This window comes from Pectinophora gossypiella, chromosome 8 (genome assembly GCF_024362695.1).
Source record: "Pectinophora gossypiella chromosome 8, ilPecGoss1.1, whole genome shotgun sequence".
NCBI lineage: Eukaryota > Metazoa > Arthropoda > Insecta > Lepidoptera > Gelechiidae > Pectinophora > Pectinophora gossypiella.
Genome location: NC_065411.1, coordinates 4332335 through 4353003, shown reverse-complemented (window position 1 = coordinate 4353003; position 20669 = coordinate 4332335). Strand labels below are relative to the sequence as shown.

Genomic DNA, 20669 nt, shown 5'->3' with positions numbered 1-20669 from the left:
AACTGGTTGGGCCTTCTATGAATGGGTACACGTCAAGAAAGCTAGTTAGCTTAGCCTATTTTATGCTAACAGGGAATAATAAAATACCAGAAATACTAGTTATAAATTTTTTGCAATACACCATGTTTGGTGCCAATTTTGTAAAAGCCCTCATCGTTTCTCTGAAGAATAACCCCAATTATATTTCTGAGATCACCTCTGCCTTTGTCTACGTCTGGAATTGGTATAGTTACATTGTCTCCTATGTTGGCAGGTGGATGGGATTTGTCAGAAGAAGCTTTCATTCTTTTTGCTTGCTTTTCAAGATTTTCTGCCGCACTTCTTCTAGCATCTTTAATGTTTTGTGTGTCAATTTCCATAACGCCGCCATCGCCATCTTCACTCTGGTTACATTCCGAATCATCTTCGATAACTTGTCTAAGGTCATCCTCGACGACAACGACTTTACTGAATGAAATATGATCTCTCCGACCGATTTCGGCCATGGCGACCACTTCGACTCCTAGTCGGCACGACGCTGATGCGCCCGAAGATGGCTTATGTAGCTTATGTGGCTTATGTGTATGACTTTACTACCGAACAATCAAAGCTTATTTTGCCATAAGTATGGCTCGACAATGAACACAACGCATAATACACTTTGTGTCTCGTTCGTAAAGACTACTTTAGCTTAAAACATAACTGTCATTCTAGTCCAGGTAAATACGGCGCCGACTTTAAACATTTCTGACTAGGAAATATTAGTATAGACTAGGCCAGACTAGTTTATCCTGAAGTGAACTTATTTTTATTAGGCTCAACTAGTTCCTCCTAGGATAAACTAGTTTCTCCTATCACCCTTAGGACAGACCAGTTTGGCCTAGTCTGTACCGGTTTATCCGATCGCACATAGGATGAACTAGTTTAGCCTAGGCAAAACTAGTTTGGCCTAAAATCGGGTTTGGCCGGTAACATATACATGAAAACATTTGTAACTTCGCTATACCCTCTGGAGTATCTCCTCCGTCCCCCTCCTCTGCTGACAGCCCCATACTTCCCCTCGTGTTTATTGTTTAAAAAGTTTGATTTTAAAATACCTCTACCAACCTGCTTTGGAGCAGCGTTGTGGAAGATGCTCCATACCCCGTCTACTTGATTGAGGGGAGACCTTTACCCAGCAGTAGGACGTGTAAAGACCGTTTATGTTATGTTGAAAGCCAAATACGCACACCCAAGATAAAATCTGTTTATTTTCAGGTGGAAAGCGCTACGATGTGAGCATAAAAGTGAACGATGAAGATTTCTTCTACATCGGCAAGACGAGAGAGGCCAAGATATACGAGCGATGGGCAACAGCCGAGGTGAACGGCGTGAGAGGTTGGGGGTGTCTAGAGTGGCAGTATAACAATGTACCCGCTGCCATGACCCAGTAAAAAATATAGCAGTATAGAATCATTTTATATGTGTAAATTGTAAAAAGATTTGGCAAAATTATGGCATATGAATATGGATTTATGAATGACAAACTCAGTGGCAAATAATAGGGTTTCTTATGCCATGACTCTACGAAAAAATATCAATACTAGCACAACTGAAGAAAAATAAATTAAAATTTTTAGAGGTAACATAATTTGTAAATGGCAAGAATGTAGACCTGCGCCTGTTATGTAGTATTTAGTTGTCATTCTGTTTGGTACACTCAAACAGACAAAGGACATTGAGTTAATATAAACATTGGAGTCAAAATATGGTTTGAAAACATGTAAGCGTTGTTCGCCACCGACTAAAAATAAGTAATGGATCAATGTGCTTCTTCCCTTTTGCTTAAAAAAAAGGGAACTACCAAGTAATGAGCCTATATGACAACTTAACAAAGACTGTTAATAACTTCATGTTTTATCGAAAAATGATTATTTTACTTGAAAACTATTTCGAGGGGAGGAAAAAAACGAAAAAAATAGCGAGGAAAGTTAACTATATTTAGCATAACATTTCATAACTTATATAAGCTATAACTTAAGATTATAAAATATCGACTAGCAAATTATGGCGAATTGTTAGTTTTGTTTTCCTTTACATAATTATAAATGAAACTATTTATAATGTCTTTTATTGAAACCTACGTACATCAATTCAGGGGACAATAAGGGAACATAACTTAAATAGCAGGTTTGATATTTGTTTGAAAAAGTAAAAATCTACAGTAGATATTTTCTATTTTCCTACATTGTACTTTGAACAGTTCCGAAATGTATTTAAGATTCATACTCGTACGTTTTAGTCGATACAAAGAAGATCCAATAAGGATTGGGACACATCTCGGGAATGGCGATGAAACAATCTGTTGCAATAAGAAATTGAACTCAAAATAATGAAAATGGTTTTCAATACTTACAGGGTTAGGTTAGTTTTTCGTCACTCGCTAGATGTATGCCGAGCCTAACTCCAGAAAGCCGAAGATACACAGCGCAGTATTATTCGACTCAGTACTTTAAAATTTTGCTAATATCAGTCCAATATTGACAAAACATATACATAAACCCAATACTGGGTAGAGGTTTCCCTCAATCCACTGCAGGGGGTAAGAAACCAAACTCCAGGGAATTTAAAGCGAAAAAAACATCTTCGGCTTTCTGTCTTCCTATTTAAGTGTATAATTTATACATATATAATTGTTATTCAAAGTTTATATATAGTCCATTGTGCGTTTTTAATGATTATTCTCGGTCCAATAAAGCCAAAATAGTTATTTGCGCGAAGCTGATATAAGTATTTAGGTCCTGCTTTCCTGATCAATACATTATTAGGTAATAAATCAAATATATATAAATCTCTCTCTCGAAAGGTAATATTATATTCTGGTGATATTTTCTGATGTTCTTTATGATTAATTATTACACACAATTCTATAAAGTACATCAAATATTTCATTAGATTATCAATACTTATTATCTTCGTGTTTGAAAGCCAGGAAAACAGGTGTTGTATGAATACAGTCGGCAACGCGGCATAATAATCACAACTTTAGTTACGTCCACTAAACGTTATTCAGTATCCTGTATGGGTACTACTGCGTTGCAGGCTGTATTCGCTAGTCTTTTGGGTAAAACAGAAAACCCACTCGAAGGAAGCCTTATGTTCTATAATTCATTAAGCTAGACAGAAAAAAATATTTACTTAACGACGAAAGGTTTTCCATTCTACCGTTAAGATTGGAAGACAGATGGATATACATAGATCTTACGAAAACACACATCTCTACATTAATTTAAAACTGCGACAACATTACATTCAATATAATTTACCTATTAAGTACTTGATTAAAAATATTAAATTAAAAATGAAATTTCCAAAAGTGGGTTTTTGAATATTGTCTGTGATACAAGTAAAGTGCTAACATCAATGTTTCTTTTATCATGCAAATGTTGACACATTTGCATTTAAAATTGACAATACGAATTGGCTCTTTTTCATCATGAACAGATATTATTTCAATACGGACTAAAGTCCAAATTCTCTTGCAGAATAAATCATCAAGCTCAAATCGCATTTATCCTTTCCACAATGTCGTGTGTCAACCAATCGCTACCCTCGATAAACAATTGATGCCGAATTGCCGACACCAAACACATTGAAAGATGTCTTTCCTGATCACGCCAAGTCTCCAATACATGTTAATTTAATTAATGTCAAAGGTATTATGGTTAAAGTACGCTTGACACAAATATTCAGTGAGTAATATTTCAAGCGCTGTATCCGCTGACCTGCATTGGCCTGCAACATAATAATATAGCCAATATGGTATGATACCACACTGGGTACATGTTGTAACGGACGTAATACTCTAGCCATAGAGGTGGCCAATCAGCTCGCGACAACAATCACTTCAGGACCTCGACCTTAATCGACCGTAGCATACCGGTTGCCCAGAATTGGGATCGAATAGGCTAGGTAAGCGACCATCGGTGGTCGATGATTAATTTTGTTCAGCGTTTATCGCTACCGGTACCGGCCCACCTTATCTAGCCTATTCGATCCCACTGCTGGGCAACCGGCCCGCTAGGGTCGATTAATTATTCCAAATGTAATTCCTTCAGAGGACATCCTAAGCCGATGTTGGCGCACGACAGGACACCCTTAGGTCTGTTATCTATAATTGTGTACCCGGTTAGAGCCCTTACCCCCATTTGTCCGAATAAGTAATAGCGTCTGAGTGAGGCAAACCTACAATAAGTTACGTTACAAAAAAAAGTACGCCGCGGAACATCTCTGACGCGAACTTGTCAACCGTCAAATCGTGCACGTTAACTGTTGCTTAGCCTAGTGGATACATGGCCTAACTAAAACAACAGACAAGTTCATAGATATCACAGGATGTGAATGTTGAAATCTATCTTTTCTTGTAGATACAAATAATTTAGAATCTAAGATGGATTATTTTATCGCCCACAAAATTCGAGTTATTATTTGTAACCTTGTCATATTTACTTGACACCGAATTCGAATGACAAAGTTACAGTTTGGGGAATGGTGGACATAGGAACTAGGCATTTTTTAGCTCTAGCAATATTTATTTAAGCTTGGTCATAATGGACGTCCTACCAGTGTTACCATTTAAGAACAAAAATGGCGCCCTTAATTATTTTACACTGTCTTTCACCAAACTGTACGTTTCGATATCACACCAATAACCTCGCCGAATTTCCAAATGGTTGCTTTTCTATATTTGGAATGGATATCAGACTAGAACGAGTTAATCACAGCACCTAATAATTTGAAACGTTTACAACATTTCATAAGACGGTTTGTTAACACAGTAATATAAGGCAGGAAATATATTAAGTACTGTTTTAAAAACTTCACATTTGTATACTATAATATTCTATAGTATAAAGCTCTTGAGTCTATAGGGATACTCCCGTCTACAATACTAACTTTTTGGTTAATAATACTTGTTGCAGAGTTTTAGTTCTGAAGAACTAAATTTAATCTAAACGAGCAGTAATGCAGTGGCGGCCCTAGCAAAGCATTTTGGTAGTGCGAGACATCAAAGTGGCACCCCTCAGCCCCTTAAAATAAAAAAAATTGTTTATGGGCACTTGGTAATCTAACCCGATGAAGTTAGTTTGCGGCCAGAGTGAACCAGTCTTGGTTGATTTTGGCGCCCCCCATATTTGGGGGCCCAGTGCGGTGGCATACCTCGCACCGCCCTAGGGCCGCCACTGCAGTAATGTAATAATAACTGTTACAGAACTTACGTCACCCATCTTAGGATTACGGTAGAGAAAAGATACAAATACATTAAATAGCATTTCATAGACTAACACCCATATTCTAAGATGTCAACTCGACTCTCCCTCCACTCGACTCGGCCTCAGCCGAGCATTTTGATATTTCAAGTTGACATTTACGCCCTCGACTTGAGGACTACTCACTGGAGTCGAGCTTATCATACTGCCAACATAATGACGAAAATAATGACGTCATTTCTTACTGGAGTAAACTCGAGCTAAGTTCGAGGAAGACCTTGCCTCAATTGAAAGCGGTGTCGAGGAAGGTTGTAGTTAACATCTTAGAATAAAGGCGTTAAACATGATTTTGATATATCTTACCAATGTTGAACATTTTTATATTAGAGTATTTTTCTAATATCAGTGGTATTTGCTGTCTGTGCCTTGCACCTGTGACGTAAATCCCGTTTTAAAAAACACCACACATAGAATGAATATAATTGCACAGAATAAAATTTTTAAGTTACATATTGCACCACACAAATACATATAATATTTACTTAAATAAACCACTTATATAATTTAACACAAATACTATTTATTTTCAACCAATAGGAATACTGCGTTTAAACACTTGACTAGATTTCCTCTTTTTCAACAAAATGAGCGATTTACCTATTAAATAAGTTAAAACATGAAACCCACAAACCGTAACGCACGACACGTGGTAATGGCGCAAGCATACGATACTTAAAGGTCGGTCGCACTTTTGTCTTGTTTTGATACGAATTTGCATGGCGCGTAAACGTATGACGTGCTTGAGCTACTATGGAAGCTCGCACTGTGCAAGGTGGTCTTCGTAGATAAACATTCGCACGTACGGTCACGAGCATTAACAGTATACACTTATAGTGATATACAGGGTGGCCCAGAAGTAAAATAAAAGAATTATTAAGAAAGGGATAGCGACAAAATGATTATTTTTGAAGTAAGGTAGAAAATCTAGAAAAAGTACAAAATGGGTCATATCTCCTAAACTGTAAATAATCGCTGAACATACATAGGGGTATTTCTGGTAGTTAATGAGCCCTTCTATCCAATTTTTCATTTTGAACGTGAACTTCTGGGCCACCCTGTATATATAATGATACCGAGTATACACTTTGGTGCCATGTCACATTAATTTTTTTGACAAATTGAACTGTAAGTCTCACTAAATGTCAAATATGTTAGTGCGACAGAGTCCTAAAGTGGGTACATTATATTGCTCATGACTGTACGTACGATTTGCGTACAAAAACGTGACCAAAGCGCGACTGGCCTTATGGAATCGTCAGTCTATCTCGCTCTTACAGCGCAATAGTTGGCCGTACAGCAATCAATTTATTTGCCTATTTTATTCATAATTATAAAGCCACTTTTGCATTATTTGTTATGTGGGTTTCATACAAAATGACTGCATTAAAATAACTTCAGTGGTGATATTTATGTCTTTTGATTGAACAGCTCCGTTGAACATCTCACCGCTTATTCTACTTAGGACCATAATGTAAAAACTAATAAAAATGACGTGTAAATTGTAAAACAATAAAAAATATGTAAGGTTCCTTTGGTACCGAAATACTTTTAGTATTATGAAAATAAATTACACCCGAACAAACGAACGATATAGTCTACTTCTACTAAGAGACATATCTATAGAACACATCTGCACCCGTAGCATGTGGCACATATATCGCGCGCGGTGCGATAAATGAGCCAATAGGTTTCTTTGAGTTGATTAATTTATCGCATCGCGCACGATATGCGCGCAGCATGATGCAGGGGCTACTATATTTCGTAATTAAAACAATCAAAAAAATAAAGCCAGAACGCGCTATAAAAAATAAAATACAATCATTCTCTATTATAAAATCAAAATAAATAAAAACATAAATAACAATATCATTTCCAACATAAAAATTGATCTACACAACGTAATATTGATATCCTCAAACTTTTATATTATATGAAGTTTGTACCTACTTAATTAATTTAGTACATTTAGGTCTGTACTACCCGGATTCAAATATAACAATTTAAATATAGTTACGTAAATAATATTAAATGAATTCCCAATTTTTATACATAACCTGATAAAAAATTCTCTTGTTATTCGAACAAGATCGGTTAAATACCTTTAATACCGGTAGGTACTTATCAAATATACATATTTATTTAATTCAGAGAACCATAGTCAGAATTTAAAATAAATTATCAATACAAACCAAAATTATAAAAGGGTGGTTAAAATGGCCACATCGAAGCAATTCATCTAAAAAAAATATTGCTATTTGACATTTGTTTGCATTGCGCACTTACTTTTATATGCGCAAATGTCAAATTGCAATATTATTTTCTTAGGTGAATTGCTTCGATGTAGCCACTTTAACCCCCAAGGTCTGTATACTGAAACAATATTTAATGAATTATGATTCATAAGCAGAAACTAATTATGAGTAATATGAGTATCAAATACTACAAAATTGCAAAGCACTAAATACGTATTAAATGCGTTTACTGTAAGTGATGGAATCCGGGTAGCAGTGGTATAAAACAGAAACAATTTTTTGCCACTAGCTAACTATCTGATGGCCTATCGCGAACTTATTTGGCTGACACTTTTTCGACAGGTAGGCTATCCAACAGTTATTCAACAAGTGGCTTAATGGGAGATTTTCTTTTTAGAATTAAAAAATAAAAATAATTCTAAAAATAGTTCTCAACAACTCGTTGGATGGCGCTTAACCAACTACGTTACTGGGCCATTGTTAAGATGCCATGAACTAATAAGAGATTGATTTCTTTTTTATGCTATTTCTTTATTTTCAGAACATATTTATTGTGACATATATACGTTTTGTTTTAAACATAAACTGCCTATATACGTCCCACTGCTGGGCACAGGCCTCCCCTCAATCAACCGGAGGGGGTATGGAGCATACCCCCGGAGGGGGTATTGTTTTATGTTTTCAAAATTAATCGAAGAACAGAAATAATTAACATTTCGTTCGTTGCAGTAACCTATCAAGTTCAGCGCCATCTATCAAGCAGCTAGGAAAAAAAAATAAAAAGAAAATCCCTCATTGCGTTTCACAGCAGAGGCTTAATTATGTAACTCCGGTTTCTATCACAATTAAAATACCTACGATTTCGATTCCTTGGAACAATCAACTTCTGGCCATTTGTTGACTTTAGCCAATCACACATTCATGTTCAAGTACCGTAGATAAACCGCGTCATACAAAAATACGACGAAAACTTGACGCTAACTTAACACATTCATATGCAGCGGTAGCGGAGGAGCTCGGTGGCGCAGCGGTAAACGCGCTCGGTCTGCGATTGTTTAAGTTAAGCAAATTTCGCAAAGGCCGGTCATAGGATGGGTGACCACAAACAAAAAGTTTTCAGCTCAAGCTTTTCCGTGCTTCGGAAGGCACGTTAAGCCGTTGGTCCCGGCTGCATTAGCAGTCGTTAATAACCATCAATCCGCACTGGACCCGCGTGATTGTTTAAGGCCCGATCTCCCTATCCATCCAGGGAAGGCTTGTGCCCCAGCAGTGGGGACGTTAATGGGCTGATGATGATGATGATGCAGCGGTATATAGATTCAATAAAATCTTCAAAAATTACGTAAGTGCGGTTGTCGTCTTAGCATCTATAACGCGTGGTGATTCGTAACGTGGTCGGGTTATAGAAATCTACATGTTGCTGTTCGTTGCCTAATCCCGTACTACAACCACGGAATGCCAGATAAACAATTGGACAATTAGAACACGCATCGCTATTTCTGCTATAACTTTTCGTCCCACTTTGTGAGCGCTCATGGTCAATCTACGGTACTTATGTATCAATGCAATCAAAGGATAGAATCCTAAGGTCTGTCAAGATAGAAACTCAGTTACACAATTAGCCACCAGGGCCTAATCGAGTCGATGAGATTACTGAATGTTGCATACGGCCGACGTACCTGGTGCGTGGTCGAGCAACGCGCGACGTCTCTTGATACCTTCAAGGTAAACTTCCCGATTGAAAAGCCCTGCCGCTAAAGGTACGCTGGAACAAAAAAAAGGAAAATTCAAAATTTTTGGAACTCTACTACTGTGATAAAGATTCCAGTCAATGGTAATTTTATGTCGTTGAGCGCTAGGACTGTTTGTTGCTAACACTTTAGCGTTAGATGTACTTATAAATTTTGTGCAAAATTAAGGCTACGCTGTCTTTCTTCTTTTCAGCCGTGGTAGCTCAGTCGGTAGAACGCTTGCCTCTCACTTTGAGGTCGCAGGTTCGAATCCAGCACAGGCCTAAACCAATGATTGTCGAATTTGTTTTCGAATTCATGTTTGGATCATAAATGATTATCACGTGCTCAGCGGTGAAGGAAAACATCGTGAGGAAACCCACTTCCCGAGAAATGCATTTTCGGAGGTATTTGACCTAACCTGTACTGGCTGATTTTCTTCTGGTTAGGTAAGCGAACCTCGTGAAAAACGGGATAATGCTAGGGAGATAATATTGCCACCTGTATCAACATCGTGGAATGGCAATGAAGGTTTTTAGTATTGAATGTGTATGAGACGTACACGTCAGTGCCGGGGCGGAGCGCGGCGGAGAACAGCCCCCAGACGGGCTTATGGTCGCTGGTGCACACCGACTGCACCGAGTTATACGCTACGCACTTGAGGCCCGACGTCACTGGTACTGAGCTGATCCTGCGCAGACCTAGAAACATAGATTTATTTATTGGAAGACCAACAGCTAACGATACAAAATAATAGTTAATACTAAAAAACAAACAGTCATTTACAGATCCTCACCAATAGACACAACTTACATACATACATACATAAACTCACGCCCGTAATCCCAAATGGGGTGGGCAGAGCCACAAGTAATCAAAGACAACTTGCAGCCACTGTTGATACGAAGTCCTAAGCTGGATATGATGAACCTTATGGTGATAAGGGATCAGCCTATCGCCCATAACATTAGTCCATCATGTTAGAGGACACAATCCCTCTGTCGGTAGACACAACTTAACTAAAAGAAATGCTATAAAGAGCTCTCACAAAATAGGTACACAAGAAATAATAATAATGTAATTAATATGGTAGAACACAATGCAATATAGTTTTTGATTTATTCAACGAAGAAACTCTGACTTAAAAGACGCCTTGCCGCAGTGCAACTAGTATCAATCTAGATCAATGTCTAGATCACCTGAAATTTCTACTCGCACGCCACATATAGGTTAGGTATACTACCTGTAGTTAGTAGACTCAGATGGGAGATATAAAATAGAATTGTACCTAAGTGACTTCGTCGGCACTCTCAAATAGACCTGGGACAATAATTCTGGGCAGTCTACGGAACCGGAAGCAATTTTTAAAAGAAATACTAAATCCGCGACCTCTCGACCTTTCGATTTTTTCAGACAATCAGGTGATTCAGCCTGCAACGTCCTAGCCAAACAAAGGACAGGCTCACAAAGTGATTTTTGAGTGTACCTTTCGGGAATTGAACCCCGACCTCTAGATCGTGAGCCTAAAGCTGTAACCACTAGACCATGGAGGCTGTAAAAACTCACCAGCAAACGCGGAAGACGAGGCAGTGGCCATTGATTTTGACTTGTACAATATCCGGTCCGTATACGCTGGCGCCCTCTGCTTGCTAGACGTGTCGAACTGTTGACTGCCTGGGTCGTACTGCGAATATGAAATATGATTTTAACTCAGAACAATAACTAAAGCATAGAAGGAAGGCTAAAATAGCAACAGAACTCTATAATTCTGCTCTACTTTATCTTACGGAACCGGCGTAATGTTAGACAAAGACGCATATACAAAAATTGTTTCGTAATTTCGTAGGTTGTCACAAGTTTTTCATTGCCTAGTGTTGGGTTTCACTTTAGTAATATGTCGATAAAATTAAATTTACTTACAATTAATGTCGATAAATTTTTTTTACAAGATTTCTTTTTGTAGGATGCAATTATCTTCTTCTTGATGAAAGGAGACTCTGTCTCTGATAGGTAAGTATCTAACCATTTTTGGATTATATTGTCTGGTTTATATTAGTTTGGAGCTGCAGCTCACATTCAGGAAGGAAAGAAAATAGCCAACTGTTATCGTTTCATCGGTAAGTATTTTGTAATATTCGAATTTATTTATGATGTCATCCGCCGTGCACTGGTGTCGATTGACGTGCCGTGCAAATTGGAACCGCCGCCGCCGGGTCTAAGCCGCACAGACGGTAAGAGACCCGATGGGGTCACGCCATAGACATAGAAAAGAGTATGGACTGGAAATACCTACAGAAAAAACGTGCCACTCTGTAAACATAAAATGGCGGTCTTTACTAGGGCTACAAGCTGTTTCAATACTAGGATTACCATACTCGTACCTACTAGATATAGCATTATACTTAAAAAAATACGGCATACAAGTATTCATAAGAGAACAGAAAGGGAAAGTAAAAGGTAGGTAGGTGGTGTACTGTATCTTTCGTGCAAAACTTGTAAGTATTGTATGTTGTGTGCAATAAAGTATATTTGTATTTGTAAAGGAAGGTTTAGTCAAGATTTATCTAAGTCGCTTACACAAATCTATAACATTCATTACATTCTTTATTGGGCGCAGTTCGTATCAACCTGGAGTGTTGGAGTAGGAGTAAATAAGAAAAGGAGGTAAAATGAAATATAAATTAGATCGTAAATCTGTTCATTAGCAAGTATTTATTTCACACGTTATTAATTATGTACATTATATTTACAATAAATACAAATTTATTAATTTCTAAACAGTGTCAATTTGCTTAGATTTTTTTTTTTTTTGTTTTGGTTTTCCCCGAAGGGTAAGGCAAAGGGAACTATGCCCATACAGCCATGTCTTACGTATTTTTTTTCTTGATGATTGATGAAATGATGAAAGATGATGATGATGAAACCTAAGCCCCCACCCTCGGAGTAGACTCCTACTCCGAACCCCAAACGAATTAACTCAAAAGTCCGCATAAACTTTTGAGTTATGAAGCGGCTTCCCGGTACGAAGCGAAAATAGGCAGATACACTTTGTTTATTGAATACTCCAATATAATAACACTCGCGAATGTCTTCCGACTAACTTAATGCGATCATTAACCACAAAACACCACTACGTATTAATTATTTAGATTACTCAATGAAGAAAGCAACTGTCCCGTTCCCGTTTCCCGCCGAAAAGCCCAATTTGCTTAGAAACTGTCTTTGTGACACCCTGTCACATTGTTTTTTTTTTTTTTTTTCATTAAGTCGTTTGATCTTGAGGCGGGACTTGTTCAGCTTTTCTTTTAAATTTTTCATCTCGTCTTCTTGAACTGACTGAAATAAAGTTTAATAATAATGTTAAAATAGTATATGTACAAAATAATCTATAAAAATAAAAGTAAAATATATCTGATTTAAGTGCATTGTGCAGCTGGTTGAATTATACACTCTATATATGTATATCATGTTAAAAATATAAAAAAAGAAAATTATTTGATATACCTTTTCATGTAAATCCAGTCGACACTTTTGGATTTAATATCTGAAATCAAAGATAATAATAATTTACTTATATAAAACGTGTACAACTCATAATTGTTTAGACATAAAACAACTACAGACTTAGTATATATACTAAGTTTATTAAGTACATAATAATATGTAGTTGAATGATAGATAGTATAAACGTGTTGTGATAACATGATACAAATATCTTATCTATCTATCCAGCAGTGAGATGATGCAGGCTAGGCTGAAATTTAAATTTAAACACCATTTCATCTGTCTGATCTATAATGTTCAATGTAGGAATAGCATCGTCTCGAAGACGCCTCCACTTTGAATTAGGAACACACATAAATGAATCCGCAGTAAAATGTTTCGAGCAAATACGGCTGTACTTATTTGGAATCCAATTTCGTCTATTAATGCGAATTATCCATTCTTTCTCTTTGTTATCGTCTACAGGAAATCTAAAAATTAAAAGTATCGATAATTTTAGTACATCACTATGGACAATCAACATAACCTCAAATCAATTCCGTATTCATCGATGAAACGTATAATATAATGGATATCTCAAATATTTTATGCTACAAATCTATTCAGCAAAACATATTACTTTCCTAAAATTGTTCAGCAGTTCACATTTCACTAGAAAATTACAAAAAACTTACCGATGAAACGACAGAAGTTGTTGGCTATTTTCTTTTCTTCCTGAATGTGAGCTGCAGCCCCATACCACACAAGACATAATGTCACACAGTCGAGACACTCAATTATTTGATATAAATAAAAGTTTCTTTCCATTTATTTGGAAAAATATTGTTAAATTATCACTTAAAACAATCTGAACACAAGACACTCGTAAACACAGTTGACGCGACCGTGTCAAATAGTTCGGTAAATATAAGTAAAATCTTCTTATGTATGTTACTATGTATTTGGCCGAGTTAAAATGAGTCCAATAGGTCCAAATGACATTTCATGTTGTGACAACCTCGGAAAAAATGAAGCAAAGAGCGAATCATTTGTCCTTTTCTCACTCATAGTTTGTGTCGTAAGCTAGAAGAGAGCCGGTTTATAGTTTCTGAATTCTTATTTTAGCCTTCCTTCTATGCTTTAGTTATTGTTCTGAGGATTTTAAGCACTGTCATATTTTTACGTTATGCAACACTGGCAGGTAATGTCAATGTCAAATGACATTCCTCGCTCTCTCTCTCTCGGCTTTTTGGCGGGAAACGGGAACGGGACAGTTGCTTTCTTCATTGAATAATCCAAATAATTAATACGAAGTGGTGTTTTGTGGTTGATGATCGCATTAAGTTAGTCGGAAGACATTCGCGAGTGTTATTATATTGGAGTATTCAATAAACAAAGTGTATCTGCCTATTTTCGCTTCGTGTCAAGAAGCCGCTTCATAGCTCGAAAGTTTATGCAGACTTTCGAGTTAATTCGTTTGGGGTTCGGAGTAGGAATCTACTCCGAGGGTGGGGGCTTAGGTTTCATCATCATCATCTTTCATCATTTCATCAATCATCAAGAAAAAAAATACGTAAGACATGGCTGTATGGACATAGTTCCCTTTTCCTTACCCTTCGGGGAAAACCAAAACAAAAAAAATCTCTCTCTCTTGTCAACTACACTCGACATGGCTCATTAATTTTCTGTTGTTATCAATCAAAATAAATCCATGTAATCATGTGAAGTAACGTTTCCATTTTAACGCTCCCTCCCTGCGGCTTCACCGCCCTACACAATTACAACAAGCACCAATTTGTTTCTCGTCTGTAACCTGGCAGAAATTACTTATCAATAATACACGTCTGTTCCCACTGTATTAACTTAGTATTTATATTTCTGTCTGTATAGAATAGAATAGAAATTGTTTATTATAAAAGGACGCCACATACAAAGACAAGACAATAACATGACTTAAAAAAAATAATCACAAAACAATTACAAAAAGCATAGAAGGATGTTCATTACAATGATCATAAGGTGGTGGTGGACGTCCTGAGATAAAAGGGCCTCACTCAGCACAAGTCGCGGCGTGAACCACGACGCTGGTATTATGTGGACCCTGTTGGGTGAGGCACGAATGTCGCGTTTCATAAACTCTGTCTATATGTTCCTACTAGGAAGCAAGCTGGTACAGGAGAATGGTACCGCTTCTATGTATATTGAACTTAACAAATACTTCATTGCACAAACAGGAAATACAAAACAAAAAAGAAATAGAAAGAGTAAAATAAGCGGCATTATTGCTAAGTAGCAATCTCTTCCAGGTAACCTTTAAGTATAGCAGCTAGTATATGTATAATATTATTGCAAATTAGTCTCAGATGGCACTAACAACCTGACCCCATTTATGGCAAATAGACGTCATAGCGTTTATTCTGTAACCTTCAAAATAGACAGAGAAGGTAGATAGACTACCTTCAGGCGCGGTTTTAACCCGACTACGACAAAGCTTACAGGTTATGATTTTGTTTTATTTTTTATGAGTATTTTAAGTGACTATTGGCCCTGCAGGCACCGCCTAATTTTATTTTGAGTTATACCTGTCGTCTCCTTATCCATCTAAAAGGAAAGGGACAGATGATTGACATCTGTTAATTTTAAAATAAAAAACCCGGGCGAATCACATAGGCATCTCGCTAGTATGCAACCCGTTTGACGTGTGTTTGTAACTTAATTTGGTCGGGTTATTCGCCAATAAAAAGATTTCAGTGTTGTGTGTTTTATAAATTTTATGCCTGGCGATTACCCGTCCCTTTCCTTTTCGGCGGATAAGAAAATGACAGGTATAGCTTAAAATAAAATTAGATGGTGTTAGGAATCAGCACCATTATCTAATCTTCCAACACGAAGGAAGACGCTAAAGAAGACGAGAGAGAAGAAGAAAGAAAGTTACCTTGTATGTAGGGGGGAAAGTAATGGGCGCTTCCTTGAAGTCCCGGAAGGCGGCGCCATCTTCTAACACTGCTGTCAGCTGGTCGGCGTGCAAAAGCCCGTGGGGAAGGTGCGGCGGCAGCGGGAACTGAAACAACATTCCTACCGTCGTCTTATAGTTGTAAGACTAAACTAACTGTTCGTTCTAACGGCCTCCGTGGTCCAGTGGTTGAGCGTTGGGCTCACGATCCGGAGGTCCCGGGTTCGAATCCCGGTGGGGACATATCACAAAAAATCACTTTGTGATCCCTAGTTTGGTTACGACATAACAAGCTGATCACCTGATTGACCGAAAGTATGATGGTCCGTGCTTCGTAAGACACGTTAAGCCGTTGGTCCCGGCTACTACTTACTGATGTAAGTAAGTAATCGTTACATGAGTCATGTCAGGGGCCTTTGGCGGCTCAACAATAAGGTTGGTAATTCACCTCACAACCCACACGATAGAAGAAGAAGACTAAATGTTCTTTTGAAATGCAAACTAAAAATAAAATATCACATTCTGATTTTCTTCAAAAAAAACCTCGATTTGTTTTCAATTTAGGCCTTCCTTTTCCAACTCTACCACTTACACTCGCGTCTTATATTTTTCCTAAATCTACTTTCTAAATATCCGAAACATCTAAACATATCTTCCTCTATTCTCGTTACTACTTTTTTTCACACCGCAATGCATCTATGTTAAAGCTTCACAGCATTTTTTTTCGCATTTAACTTATTGCGAAAGTAGAAATATTTCTTATATCGAATTTTGTTTACTTTCAAATTATAAATCATCAAAGTTTATAAATCATACCTCAGTTTGTTCAATCCATCGCAACACCGCAGCTCTCGGTTCACCCAACCTGAAATTTAGATCGCCGCACCAGAATACGTAGTCGAAATTATTAGTTACATCTGAAATAGAAAAATAAAAACAATTTAGAACAACATTCTCCGTTAACTGGTCAACCAAACATTTCAGTAGAATAGTAGAATTCAAATTACATTCATTATTATAATTAATGAGCGAATGTGCGGAGCAGATGTGTGTGTTATTTGAACTTTATGGAAGTGAGTGTTTCCCCGCAACAAATTATATTAAATGAGTCCTAAAATTTTTTTGTGTATTCAATTTTCAATAATGAAATTCAATGAAAAATATAAGTACCTTTACTTCTGTGCCTGCAGGGTAAATTCTTTGGCAGGTCGATAGACCTGATTATTCTCTTGATATCTGATACCCTCTCTTTCACTTTCTCCTGGTGAGCAGTTAAGTGTGCCGTTACAAATAGAAACGTCGAGCCAAACAGTGCGAAGGATATGGCAACAGCTCCTTTCGTACGAAACGCCGTCCCGGGTCTCACAGATAAACTAGCGTCTTCGGGTAGCGAACAAAACCATATTAAATCCCTGCGTATGAATATTGAAAGGTGTAGCGTCCCTGAAAAGAATCGAAAAACACGATCACGAAATGCTTGATACGCCCAGAGTCGGGAAGCGTAATTAGAAATCCAAGTTACATACGTACCTGTTTGCCGGGACGAACTGGAGTAGGATTTCCAAACGAAAAACGCCCGGAAACCCTACTCCAATACGTTCCAGAAAGTGACGAACTGGATAAGGATTTCTAGGTTAATATGCGTCAAAATGTGCTAAAAACCCTCATTCTATTCTATTCGTCAACCTCGCGTGACGTGGGCAAGTTCGTCTCGGCCGGCGGGGACGTATTGAACTAGCGTTTCTAAATACGCAGCCGGAAAAATGGGGAATTTGCAAGAAACTACTAACAATCGACGAGTCTAAGAAACAAAAAAAGAATAAAAGCATAAGAAAGTGCGATTTGGTGTAGCCAGATATGGTTCAAACTTTAATAACTCTTTGTATATTAATGAGGTGGGCAGTAGACTTTCGAAGTACATTCGTCGTAATTCAAATGGATTTATTTGATGTAATGATCAAAGATAGTTCAATGTCAATTTTACAAAAATGATTATGTGAAAATGTAATGTCGATCGCTAATAAAAACTTAATATCGTTGGCAGTATCATGAAGTAACAAATATAGGCAGTATTATTCACTAACTATGATCATATTACACAAGGTCTTTCACCTAATTGTATGTTAATTTCTCATGATTTTTGTTTAGCATGCTCAGGGAAAATTTGCGAAATGTATGTACGGTCACGAGTACTAATATGATACATTTTGAAACCATATCACATTAACTTTTTCGACACATTAAACCGTAAGTATCTTTAAATGTCAAATATGATAGTGCGACATGGTTCTAAAGTGGGTACATGATATTGTTCATTCATGACTTTACCTATGTATGTAGGTATTGATTGCAAAACATACTTTGAAAATGAATATCTTCTTACGCATTTCTGACGTTGTTGAATACATTGAAATGACAATCATCAATATTGATAAGATAACACCTTTACATCAGAATATAAAAGTTAACTAAAAATAATTTTGCGACACACATCATCATCATCATAATACATCGCGACGGAAAATTCCACTTGATATTAACGCAGAATCATGATCTGAATCATCCCCCTCAGTATTACGATGCCACTAACACCCTGTATTTACGCCACGAATTTATGGTGCCCATAAACACTTTTATCATAATGAATCATGGCAAATATAATGAGGGATAACCTCAAATATTGTCGGACTTTAAATGTTATAAATATTGGATCATGTTAGATTATGTGCTAGTATGAATATAAGACTGATAAGTCAGTATTTGGAGTTAAAAAATAACTTAAAAGCAAAACTTACCTAAATAGTAAGAATGTAGTAGTAAATGTGATGGTCCCAAAACCTCTTGAATAGTTATGTCCCACTCTGTGCGTTCTGAGTAAGACTCCTGAGTTCCAATCGCGAATATATCTGGTACATGCTTTACTTGATTCGGAAATATGAAGTCTGCAAGCTCTCTGTAACATGGTCAAAATTAGTCAATGCAGTGCATCCTGTTTCTTAAATTAGATTTTTAATTACTAGAACCTCTAATTTTTTAAATAAAAATGTCTTCAGTTAATATAAACGGTACAGAAATAATGCGCAGGAAAATATATATATAAATATATACTTATAGTGGCTAAAGTATACCTACTGACCTAATTTTGTCAAAAAAGTGTTAGGTATAAATAAATATAGTTTACCTTGGAGGTGGCTGTCCATTCATGTTCCAAGTGCCAACAAAGATCTTCACCTCCCTGTCTGGGAACACATGTTCCAACTCAGCGGCTCCCAACAGTGAGTGTGACGCCAACCTCCCATACAGATAGTTTCTACAAGAAATTCATCAGTTGGTATAAATTATTACAGTAAACATAAACATTCACAAACATTGAGTAGTTAAGTACATAACAAGACAACTATAATCCAGCAACCTCTTATCTAATCTGTAGGAAACTGTATACTTGAGAAAAATTTCCCTCTTTTTATTTTATAAAATATTCTTACTTTATAAGATCTAAAGATAAAGTCATATTTTAGGAAGAGTTTCTGAACAAAATTAAAATTTTGATGTCTAATAACAATTACAATTGAAAAATATATAAAAACATAGTTTTACTAAAATTACAATCTATAAGCACCTTTCCCGGGCTTCTTGTGTAGGTATGAGACGTAACACCTGCGCGGCAAGCAGCGAGTTGCGAGCCAGACTGTCAGTGCTCCCTGCACGAGAAGACCTTGTGATCGTGGACTTGGTCCTAGAGTGACAACAGACACAGTGACAAAATATATAACCACACACATCACAAACAAACATTAAGCAGTGTTCTTTATATATGTATTGCCAGAACAAAACAAAAAATATACATTAATTCAAACACTTACCTCCTCTTACGATCCAATGAACTGCTTCTATCACTTTCTGGAGATGATGACCGGTACAGAGGCTGGCTGTCACTAGATATCAAGTGATCAACTGACAATCTTTTAACAAATAATTTACTCTTTGGCTTAATACCTTCAAAAGATCCTGAGTGCTCAAAGGATTTATCATTTTTAGGAAACTTTATTGTAGCCTTTGCTATTTCTTCAGACTTCGACTGTCGGCAAGAAATACCATGGTCACTCAAACTATTATTGGAATTATTGACAGGACTGCATGATGCAGAATTTACATCATCTTTAGAATTTTGCCCTTCCACTAAACTTTTAGGACGGGATCTCCTGAAGAAAGTCTTGCAGCATTTCGGGTTGTTTTCATCACTGTTGTGATGATTATCACTGTTCCTGATTACATGGCTGCCAGAGTTCTCCCCAGAGGAATTCTTCAGTGAATCTGACAGCTCCCCGCTTGTATCACCACAGTGTGCACTCTGAGCTAGGAACGGGTCCGCTGGAGAGATGGGGCGCGAAGAGGAATGTGTGAATTCATCATTGGAATCAGTATCGATATAGCACCCAACTTTCGGCGATTTTTTGACGAACAGACGCTTCCGCAAAGACAATTTATGTTTGGTCCTGGTAGGCGACGTTGTCATATTGAATCTTACAACACATAAACGAGTAATTTATGTTACTAATTACATTTTTTACTAAATATAGACAACATAACCTATTACGCCTCAAAGTGACATTTTGAAGTGAAGCAAAGTGTCAAACTCAAACTTTAATAAATATTTCGGATACGTTCAGCCTAGTACGTGGTTCAAACTTTTTAAGAAACTGAAAAGAAAACTATCCAATAGGTCGCTATATTGCTTCTAGCTCGTAGATGTAATGTATCGGCAACCAAGTAAAAAAAATCACAACAAAGGATGTTTTGCATAATTTTATGTTGCTAAGTGATGTTCAGTCATGCTTGTAAATGCAACAAACAATGCTGAAAGGGAATTTTATTGATTATTTAAATGGATACTCAATTAAATACATGCATGTACAATAGAGCTTACCCACTAGCTTTAAAAGGAAAGTTTATACAATAAAAC

The 20669-nt window shown here is 37.0% G+C and overlaps 2 protein-coding genes and 1 long non-coding RNA gene across 4 annotated transcripts in view; 1 reads left to right on the top strand and 2 right to left on the bottom strand.

Annotated features, from left to right (window-relative positions):
* LOC126368934 (uncharacterized) overlaps positions 1-2055 on the top strand; it is a 9918-nt gene extending 7863 nt beyond the window's left edge. The window contains exon 9 of the mRNA XM_050013181.1: positions 1237-2055. Within this exon, the coding sequence (XP_049869138.1) occupies positions 1237-1412 (176 nt within the window). The 3' untranslated portion in view covers positions 1413-2055. The remainder of the gene's footprint in view (positions 1-1236) is intronic.
* LOC126368879 (inositol polyphosphate 5-phosphatase E) overlaps positions 1-20669 on the bottom strand; it is a 21815-nt gene extending 1146 nt beyond the window's left edge. Inside the window, exons 1-10 of one of the 2 annotated variants that reach the window (XM_050013083.1) lie at positions 19570-20669; positions 19326-19442; positions 18888-19016; positions 18502-18659; positions 16877-17149; positions 16523-16623; positions 15689-15814; positions 10837-10954; positions 9833-9971; positions 9220-9305 (exon numbers count right to left, since the gene is read on the bottom strand). In XM_050013083.1, coding sequence (XP_049869040.1) covers positions 9220-9305; positions 9833-9971; positions 10837-10954; positions 15689-15814; positions 16523-16623; positions 16877-17149; positions 18502-18659; positions 18888-19016; positions 19326-19442; positions 19570-20222 — 1900 coding nt within the window. In that variant the 5' untranslated portion in view covers positions 20223-20669. Of the gene's footprint in view, positions 1-3445; positions 9306-9832; positions 9972-10836; positions 10955-15688; positions 15815-16522; positions 16624-16876; positions 17150-18501; positions 18660-18887; positions 19017-19325; positions 19443-19569 lie in introns of those variants that run through there. The other variant, XM_050013084.1, reaches the window with a different exon arrangement.
* LOC126369029 (uncharacterized) lies at positions 12524-14150 on the bottom strand. Its single transcript, XR_007566654.1, has 3 exons — positions 13449-14150; positions 12775-12814; positions 12524-12606 (listed from the first exon to the last, which is right to left on the bottom strand). It is a non-coding gene; the product is annotated as an uncharacterized LOC126369029 (long non-coding RNA).